The sequence below is a fragment of the Arachis hypogaea genome, chromosome 4, assembly GCF_003086295.3.
Source record: "Arachis hypogaea cultivar Tifrunner chromosome 4, arahy.Tifrunner.gnm2.J5K5, whole genome shotgun sequence".
Taxonomy (NCBI): domain Eukaryota; kingdom Viridiplantae; phylum Streptophyta; class Magnoliopsida; order Fabales; family Fabaceae; genus Arachis; species Arachis hypogaea.
The window spans coordinates 126,314,490-126,325,149 of NC_092039.1; the positions used below are offsets into that span (position 1 = coordinate 126,314,490).

Sequence of the window (10,660 nt, forward strand, 5' to 3'; positions counted from 1 at the left end):
TATTTTTACACGGATTATTTTCTCAAAGCTAACCATGATTTTGGCTATTACCTCAGACTTTTGATTTCTAATATCTCTTTCTAACGCTACAAGCAAGAGCTGGAGAAAAGGAAGAAACTTCCTCAGGATGTAGTTGTAGCTCTAGACTGTAGTATGAATAGGTATTTTGTCAATCACAATAATGTAACTTTTGCATAAATAATACATAAAACTATGTACACACATGAATCAGGATATGCAACTTTAGGATAAAGCAAGGTAATGGAGAATGACTAAAATAATCTCCATTTATGTGACTTTAGAATTTTAACATTGGCAAAAGCTTTTCTATCAAGCACTGTGTTTTTTCACCTATGCTTTCTCGGTTCATTGAGTCAGAGCTCACTGGTTGAATAACTATGCTATCACAATTGTAAGATCCACTAAAAATTGGTCTCATGATGCAGAATCTTGCTCCTCACATTTCATATATGATGTTTTTCTCAGCTTTAGAGGCTTCACCCAATACGGATTCACAGATCGCCTCTATCATGCTCTGTGTGAGAGAGGAATCACCACCTTCAGAGATGATGAGAACCTCAGAGTTGGTGATAGAATCAGAGATACTCTTCTTGAAGCAATTGAAAGATCCAGGTATCACCTAACTGAAAACTGAAAATAACTAACTGCTTACATCATCATCACCTAACTACTAACTAGTTTAACTAACTAATTGATTTACTCGTGGATCATAATAACAGGATATCTATTGCTGTGCTGTGTAAGGACTATGCTTCTTCCACATGGTGTTTGGATGAACTAGTACAGATCATGAAGTGCTGGAATAATGGAAAACATCAACCAGTTTTGCCAATCTTTTATCAAGTGGAACCATCAGATGTGAGGCGCCAGAGGAACCAATATGAAAAAAACATGATGAAGCATGAAGACAGATATGGCAAAGACTCCCATCATATAAAAGCATGGACGTTGGCTTTGCATCAAGTGGCAGATCTAAGCGGAGTGACTTGTAAAGTGAAGAGGTGAGTAACCTTTTAGTTCATGAAGTCACCTTAATGTTTTAGTGTTAACTTCTGTTTTCACAGCTTCTTTACAAGATTTCGAGCATTTATAGCAACTTTGCTTCATTTTTTTTATGGTGTATGTATATATATCTTTATATAAATTTGAGTACATATTGAAGAGGTATGTATTTCTTGCAGCTATGAAAGTGAGATTATAAAGAAAATTGTTGAAGAGGTCTCAGAGAAGCTTCCTCTTGAACCACTATACATTAAGCATCCAATTGGTTTTGATTCTCACTTTGAAGTAGTGGAATCTCTTTGGATCTGACAATACCATTTGCATGCTGGTCATTTATGGAGATGGTAACAAGACCACATTTGTTGGAGAGTTGTTTAACAAGTTCAGGCTTCAATTTGAAGCTGCGAGTTTTCTTGACAAAGTATCTGAAAAATCAGTGAGAAGTGCCGATGGTCTAGAAAATCTCCAAGAAACACTTTTGTATGAAATGGGTGTGCATAAAAAGCTTAAGTTGGGAAGCACATTAACAGGATCTTCTGATATAAAACAAAATCTTCGCAATAAAAGAGTCCTTCTGATTCTCGACGATGTTGATAGTACAGAACAGTGGTTTTGTCCTGGTAGTAGAATTATTATAACAACAAGAGATGCCAATTTCCTAAATAATCAAGTGTTAAATGGATTCAAGATTGAGAAATATTGCATTAATGAAGGTGAATTTGAAGGAATGGAAGGTGCTAGATCAAATCAGAAACGAGATATGGTCGTCCAGGAAGATATGGTGGGCTTTGTGAATATCTTCAACCATATAAATAAGCAATTGAAAGAAAATGAGTCATGTCTTAATGTTATCTCCATAATAGGCATGGGTGGTTTGGGTAAGACTACCCTTGCTAAAAAAATTTACAATGATAATGAGGTGGAGAAGTTGTTCTCTTATTATGTATGGATCACTGTTTCTATGCACTACAAAGCCAGGGAATTTCTTCGAATCCTTCTCAATGGTTGCAACTTGTCCAAGTCTACTTAAAGGAGAAGAAGGTAAAAGAATACTTAAAGGAGAAGAAGTATTTGATAGTGCTTGATGACTTCTGGGAACCTAAAGTTTGGGATGAAGTACAATGTTTATTTCCGGATAACAAAAATGGCAGTGCAATATTAATAACCAGTCGTAATGATGAGGTGGCAAATTATACAGAATCAAAGTCCCTCTCCCTTCCATTCCTTGATAAGGATGAAAGTTGGAAACTATTTTGCAAGAAGGTCTTTAGGGGAGGAGAGTGCCCATCTGTTCTAGAATCAATTGGTAGATCAATGGTTGAAAAATGTAGCAGCTTACCACTTGCTATTATCACCTTGGCCAGGGTGGTTGCGAAGAAGAAGCAACTGACAGTTGAGTGGATGAGAATCATGCGCAATGTCATTTAGTATCTTGCTAAAGATAACAGTAGAGTCACTGAGGTTTTGAAGCTTAGTTATAACAGCTTGCCTCATCGATTAAAAACATGTTTTCTATACTTTGAGATGTTTCCCGAAGACTATGCAATTCCTGTGAAACGATTAATACTATTATGGACTGCTGAAGGGTTGATACAGCCACCAAAAACAGGAATATTAGATGAACCAGAAGTAGAAGATATTGCTGAAGAGCACTTGAATGAGTTGGTGGATCGCAGCTTGGTGGTGGTGGCAAAAAGAAGGAGTGATAGAGGGGTCAAAAGCTGCCGGATTCATGATCTGCTTCTTGATCTTTGCATATCAGAGAGTAGAGCTGAAAAAGGTATATGCACGGTGAAAGACATTAGATCCCTTGGCAATGTCAAATCCTGTAGATTGTCCCTTCGAGACACCGATTGGGATTCATTTAAGCAGTATGATCACTCCTGCATCCATTCTTTAATGTGCTTTAGGGAGAATTGCATTCCAAGACGGCAAAATCTTGATCGAATGGGTTTCGATTCAGCTCGCATTTCGGACTTTGGATGTAATGATTATGTAATATCATCAATGGCACAGGATTTGAGTATGTTCATCCATTTAAGATACTTGAGACTAAATCGGGGTGCACACTGCCCAACAGAGGATCATCCTGATCCAATCTGCACCCTTCCGAACCTAGAAACTCTAATTGTTGAAGAACATTTCCACTGTTATAAACTCCCGCATGGAATATGGAGGCTCAAGAACTGTCGTGAACTTCTTCCATTTGGCATATAGCATACCTATAACTTCAGTTCTTGGTTAATTACCAATACCTTTTTGCCCAAGGGTTTTATCAGTCACATATTTATTACTAGTATGACATTAAGATAAATCTTGAGTTTTACTTCATTGTGATGTGCCTAACATTATAAAGATATACATCGGCTAAAAATTATTTATGGTGTTGTCAAAGCTAACATCGAACTGAGTATACAAGTATACAATCAATGAGAAAAGTATATTTATCTATAGGAATCAGCATAATAACGAAGCATATATAAGATTTTCATGGTAGAGGTTACAAGCTTTAGAACTGAAAAAGAGCTAAACCCTAAAACCTCACCACAAGACTAGACTTTAGAAAGCAAGACACTGATTAATAATCCCCCAAGCATCTGATACATCAAGTTTCACCATGAATAGTCAAAATTCACATCTGAATGCAACTTGATGCACATGCATCTTGCTCATCACTTTACATTAATCACAAAACAATAAAAACTAGCAGGGATAATGTGGTGCAACGCATAGCAGAAGAGTTAAATAACATTATTGTTCTTCTTATCCTTATGCTTACTATCACTAGGGAGCAGCAAGAGACTCTCTGTATATACAAGGTAACTTCCATATTTGTAAATATCGTGTGGAAGATGAGCAGGACATGTAAAATGTTGGAGTAGCTCTCCTCTGATATTATATTTGGCAAACTTTAATGGTCCAGCAAGAATAGAATCTAGTGCAATAATGTCACTACCATTGGATAAGCATAGAGGCTCAAACTCTAAACAAGGAATGACATACAAAGTCCAAGATGAGTGCACTCTGTATTCTTTCATCACCCATATGTGTGTGTTACCTTCAACATAGTCCTGAAAATACAAGGCTAGGCACCCTCCTAGTATGACAAATGTGGCAGGACCACCCATTATGAGTTGTTCAGGCAAAGACATCTTTGAGAAACTTCTTTCCTTCAAATCAAATATAAGAAGACCTTCACTATAATGTTTGAGAGAGTAAGGCAACCAATGAATAGAGCCATTCAAGAACAACCCCTCAGATTCCCACAAACAAAAACCGAATCGTTTGGGGAGTGCAGCATCAAGATTAATCCATGAATTGGTTCTCAAGGACAAGCAATCTAAGAGTTGGCAGTTACTATCCTTCCAAGCTACAACAACTAAGTAGTCATCCCGTGTCGCATCGTAACCAAAACCATACAGAATCGCGTTACCGGGAAAATAAAAGTACCTGCCCTTACTACGATGAAGAATATTTAACCAAGAGTAAGATAATCTTTTGCTGAATCCGGTGAGTGGGTTCCATACTACAAAAAAGTGTGGCTCTTGGTGTAAGAGAACAAACCCTCTGCAGGATCCCATTACACGAAACTTAGAAGGTGGCTGCTTCTTGAAAGGAAAAGATACCTCTTTTACTTGGTAATTGTCGCCATTAAATACTTTTTCAACGTGAACAAGGTAAGACTTCGTGGAGACTTTTCTGTAGACGCACGCATGGGTGGGTGCGAGAGAGAGGTGAAGATGCGATTCCGCGAAGCCTGGATCGGAAATGAGAGAGTGCCAAAGCTTCGAAACGCACTTGAGGCGGCCGAGATGTTTGACCGGAATCCTCAGTAAGATTATGTGAATCAGGTCAAGAGGGAGGATGTCGTGAATGCTCTTCTGCTTGTTCTCCTCCATGATCGATCACTCTTCAGCTTTGTTCTTTTGTTAGGGTTTCTGCGTTGGTACAACACGGGATTTGAATCTCCTTCTGAACACGGGATTATTAGATAAACTTATAAAGCATTAACCCCAAATTGTTATGTGGAAACTCAGATGCATGCACCTAGTTTTCATCTTTGTAAATTTATGGGTATATAAAGAGTTTTTTAATTTTGATATGGAGTGATTGTTGGTGTATAATATGGTTATGAAAGTATATGATGTTTTATCGGATTGTGATGTTTATGCAGAACCAATTAGACGGGCCGATTCAAAGGACTGTAATCGGACGGTCCGATTACAGTAATCGGACATTACACACGTACTGCTTGACTGCTTTCACGTGGTGCGCATGCAGCTGCTTCTATGGTTGGCTTCATTGCATTTATATTCCATTCGAATGTCATCTTCGTACTGCTTCCACGTGGTGCGCTGGATCTATATAGCTGCTTCTATGGTTGGTTTCATTGCATCTATATCTCATTCGAGTGTCACCTTTGTACTGCTTCCACGTGGTGCGCTGGATCTATATCTCATTCGAGTGTCACCTTGGTACTGCTTCCACGTGGTGCGCTGCATCTATATCTCATTTGCTTCTATGGTTGGCTTCGTTGCATCTATATCTCACGAGTGTCACCTTCGTACTGCTTCCACGTGGTGCGCTGCATCTATATCTCATTTGATCTCATTTGAGTGTCACTTTTGTGCTGCTTCCACGTGGTGCGCATGCAGCTGCTTCCGTAGTTGGATTCGTTGCATCTATATCCTATTCAAGTGTCATCCTCCCTCTCTGTGTAAAGAAATCAGACGATCCGATTTCTTTCTCCTTAAACATGGTATACTTTATATCACTCTAAAACTCCATAACCCCAGCGTAACTCACATGTGTAAATCATATAAAAAAAAATAGCCTAGTAATAAAAGTTTGATTTTTAAATATTTAATTACTCTATTTGTCTTTGCTTTTAATTTTGTAATTATGTATTTGTGAAGGAAAAAAAGGAAAAGTCTAGGGGGCCAGCAATTTTATCAAATTCTGGCCAGCATGTAACCATCAAAGAAGAGTGAGCCATTGGATGAAATCTCACATTAATCTCACACCATTAAAAGCTTCATTGATGGCTTTTTGATGGTTATAAATCGCAAAAGTTGCTGGCCCCCTAGCATTCCTCAGAAAAAAATAGTAGAGTTAACGAAATATTTTTTTACAAATTGAAAACACTCACAAGGAAGAATCTAATGAGATCTTTGAACACATATTTTTTAGAAGGAATATTCTAATAATTTTAATGCTTTTGATACAGAAAAGACCTATATAAAGATCCAATTGAAAGGAAACAAATATAATAACCAAATTGCGAATTCGATAAACATAAAGATCAATAGAGTAATTAAACTTTTTTTTAAATATAAAATAACAATAATCATATTATGTGTATACTAAATAATCTGTCACAAATCTGAGCTTCATTTAAGAGTCTAACCAATGAGTTGCTGGCGAGTGAGCTGATCACTCGACCAAATCAATTTGGTTAAAAAAAATATATGTATTTATAGACAAATATATAACAATTAATTTAGTGACTATCTTTTGTGGGTGGTGGTAACACTGCAGGTGGAAGTTCTATTCGTTCCCTGTCTAACTGGAACCGAACGAGAACGCCAAGCAAGAGTAGAAGATCGGGACCGTCAGAATGGTGCGGTTGTGGCTGCTGGCCGGTTTTCAGATGATCTGGCACAAATTCAAATCCAAACAAATCATTTTATGGTTGCCCCAATTATAATGTGGGTTAGAAAAATTACTTGTGTTGTTATAATTTTCCTTACCTCATTGTTCTTCTATTGTTCTTGTTTGAAGTTTGATCGTTTCTTAGTTACAGACAAGTGAGAAGAGATGTGTGAACTTTTTGTTTAGGCAGATTCTGGAAATGATGAACAAGTTGATAAGACAGAATCTTGTGGTGCTGATTATGAAGTGAAGGTGAACTTTGATTGGAGGCTTCGGAGGTTGGAGAAAGATGTCCAGATACAAAAAGTGATTACCCATTTGTTAGTGTTAGTTGTATCTGTATTGATCGTGTTGGTGGTTATCCTGTATTGTAAATGACGAAAAAGTTGGTGGTAGATTTCCTGTGAACAATAGATGTAAAAAAAATCTCCTGTTGATGGAATGAAAATGTTGTTTACTATGAAATTATTGTTATTTATGTTTATTCATGGAATGAACCAAAATCAGTAAATGATGAAGAAGGCAATAAAAGTGATTGAAAAACCACAAAGCATAGTGTATTAAGATAAATTCCATTGTTTGGTAAAAAAAATAGCAAATGACAAAGATAAAAGGCAGTCAAAGAACATGAAGCTGCTATGAGTAGTTTTCTCAAAAGTAAGACAACACAAAAGAAGCATAAAGGATCACAATTCACCGTCTAGTCATTGCCTATTGGAAAAGCCTAATTACACAAAATAGAACCCCTATACAGATTTATCTAAAGTCTTCAATTCTTCTTTTTTGGAGGCTTAAACCTTAGAGTTGGGATGAACTTCATCAAATTGGCAAATTTTGTTGATGTTGCTAAAGACGCACCCTGCAAGGGATTCACTGTTGGAAAGGTTGCCGGTAGAGAGGATTTTCTTTTTGGTGACAGTTTTCAAAGGCTTTTTCATACCAGGATCCTATATGAAAAAAAGTTGACATTAAATATAATTGAGTAGTTCACTTAAATCATGAAAGCATAAATATATAAATATTAAGCTACCTGTTGATAATCTTCTGCCTCAGAAGCTGTTGGCTGAGATATCTCGATCTCTACAAGTTGTGAAACGGGGTTGCTTTCCCCATCACCTTGGTCACCATCATCTTGGGGCTGCTCAACTTGCTGCTTAGGCGCAGGATGTCCTTCATCTTTTTTCTTCTTCTCAGCCGCTTCGACAGCAGCGGCAACATCAGCCACCCTCTTCTTTTTGAAGACCCTCTTTGTATGCCCCTTTTCACCACAGAAGTTGCAGGTAAAGGTCTCTAACTACAATTTTAGATGTACACCGTTTTCACTGTTACTCAACAATTTTAGATCAACTTTAGGCTTTTTAGTTCCTAATCACTCTTCTCATCTGCATCCATCCTCCTCTTCATCTTAAGTTTTCCAGGTTTTGTCTTGGTTTGGAGTCCTTAACACTGGTGGTGGCTGTGTGACTTTAGATATGGTGTGAACTTTGGTTTTGGCGTGTGATGGTTGTGTTTGCTGTAGAGATGTCTTGTTTTTGTTGGGGCTGAATTTGCAAGAACCATTGGGTACGGAATTCCCTGTAGGAGCAACTATGAGTGCACTAATCTCATTGAGTGGAGGACTCACATCAGCATCTGTAGTAGTATTATACCCCTCTCCACCATCATCATCCAGAAATACAACTGTTATCTTCCTCTAACTCCTCCGGCACTTACACTCCATGCTCAAAATACACATCAATCACCCCCGTCATTTTTCCTAGCACAATTCACCATCTCTTTTATATTTTTGTCACTGCTTACGTTTCTCAACCCATTATCCAAGCATTTTCTAGGAACATGCCACTAGCAATGCTTTATGTTATTGTACCCAAGCTCCTTATGGTAGTTCCATATGAAGAAAACATCTAGAGTATCAGTGTCTAGATCACTTAAACAGGCTTTGTTATCCGGAGAATATACCATAATCCCTTCTACATTTTTTTTGAAGTCACCCCCATATGATGAAACATGATGTCCAACCTCTCTTCCATCTGCAAGAAATTCAAAATTTTCACTTAATACAAGCATATTTTGTTGGCCTATTAATGCATAATAAAAAAATACAAAATCAATACCACAACAACACATATTTTTTCAATTCTACATATATCATTTATCATATCCTGTTTCATCCGTATTTTATTCGAGTAAAATAGAGCAATCCTACAAAACCCCAACCAACCTTCAAACCCTAGACACTACAATGACAACAAAACGAGTAAACCTCAACCACACTAACAACTTGCATATCATCAACCAACACTGTATTGAAAATTCAAGGAAAAAAAAAGAAGGTTACCTTGAGTCTGATCACAATGTCAAAACCTTGTATTTCTGATGGAGGAGGGGAACAACGAAAAGAACCTTCAATCAGATTACTTCTTCTCTCAACTTTTTCAACCCAGCAAATACAACTCTACCGTAATGCCATTGATGAAGATGAAGTGAGAGGGTGGAAGAAGAAGAGACGAGTGAAGTGTTTGTATTGGAGAGAAAACAGTTTTTCATGTTAAATAATATATAAATGTCGTCAGTTTTTGCACTCAAGGGTGCCAAACCAAAACGACGACGTTTTGGAGCCCTCCAACGTGGCAAAACATCACTACATCAGCGCTTTGGCGATGACTCATCACCAGAAATATGTCCAGGGATCACTATGAGTGCTCGGAGCTCTATCTGAAAGACTACAACGAAAAATTTTGGGTCTTGAGAACTGCATTGGGTATTTACGCGAATCTCAAGGACGACTATGTGGATTTACTCCAATATTGAGCAAGAAAATTAAGAAACACTAGAAAAAGAAAACACTAGTAGGAAGAATATTTTTTTACTCAAACATTATAAATGACTCATATACAAACTCCCATTATAAACTTTATAATTTTTATCTTTATTTATAGTCATTCACATCTTCAACGAATAATTAGAATTAAGGACCCGTTTGGAAAATTCTAGAAGTAATTTTTTTTTTTACTTTTGACTTATGAAAAATGGTAGTATTAATGTCTGGTGCAATTTTCAAAGCCAAATTGTAACTTTCTAAGAAGCTATTTAGGAGCTTATAGAGAAGTTAAAAAAAATGAATTCTCTCATAATACTTATACTTTTCATCACATTTCTATAAAATAAGCACTTTTAGAGTTAAAAATCCAAACACAAAATAACTTATTTATAAGTTACTTTTAACAGAGTCATTTATTGTTTAAGTTATTTTATCAAAAGGAACTTAATTAAGTTGGTTACCCAAACTGGACCTAAATCTAATTAAGGGTTTAGATTAAGTATCTAAATTTTTATTATAAATATCTAATTATAAAATTTTTTTAAATATTTTTTGATTATTTTACCATACTTTTGGTATTTTTATATATATTCACACTCTTTTAAAATAATCTATCACTTTTTAGAGTCTTTTAGAATAATTTAAAGTCTTTCAAAACTTTTTAAAGTATTCTAAAATATTTTAAAACCATTCAAAACATTTTCAAATGCTCTAAAATATTATACAAACACCATTAAATATAACATTTTAAAATTGACCGTGAGATAGAGCTAAAATGTACACGACAATTTTGCCCTTAAAGAAAAAACAGAAGATTTGATTTTTTTTTGTTACAATAGGAGATTTGAATTTGCTTTTGAACACAAGGGTTTATTAATTGGATAAACCACCAAAAATATATTTGTTTATAAAAATACACTCAAATTTTGTTATTAATAAAAATATCCTCAAATAATTTAAAAATGCAACAAAATACTAACATTAAATACATATTCTCAAAAGATATTTTACAGGTTGAATTTTGATGTTTTGCTAGCATGATTAAGAAAATAATATATTTTTATCCTTAAAATTTGGTGAATTTTACTAAGTATATATATATTTTTGTCAACAACCAATAATTTTAAAAAATGATAAAAAATATATAATTCGCAAAAAATTACC

General features: G+C 35.8%; 2 protein-coding genes and 1 pseudogene across 2 annotated transcripts; 2 read left to right on the plus strand and 1 right to left on the minus strand.

The window, feature by feature from the left end:
- Nucleotides 1-5,113, plus strand: LOC114925169 (putative late blight resistance protein homolog R1A-10; annotated as a pseudogene).
- LOC140184269 (TMV resistance protein N-like) lies at nucleotides 399-1,332 on the plus strand. Its single transcript, XM_072234606.1, has 4 exons — nucleotides 399-412; nucleotides 487-633; nucleotides 741-1,022; nucleotides 1,203-1,332. The coding sequence occupies exons 1-4, from the start codon at nucleotides 399-401 to the stop codon at nucleotides 1,330-1,332; spliced, it is 573 nt and encodes a 190-aa protein (XP_072090707.1).
- On the minus strand, nucleotides 3,765-4,922 carry LOC112743420 (F-box protein CPR1-like). The gene has a single exon (XM_072234607.1). It carries the CDS (start codon nucleotides 4,920-4,922, stop codon nucleotides 3,765-3,767), a length of 1,158 nt encoding a protein of 385 aa, XP_072090708.1.
- Nucleotides 5,114-10,660: the final 5,547 nt, after the last annotated feature.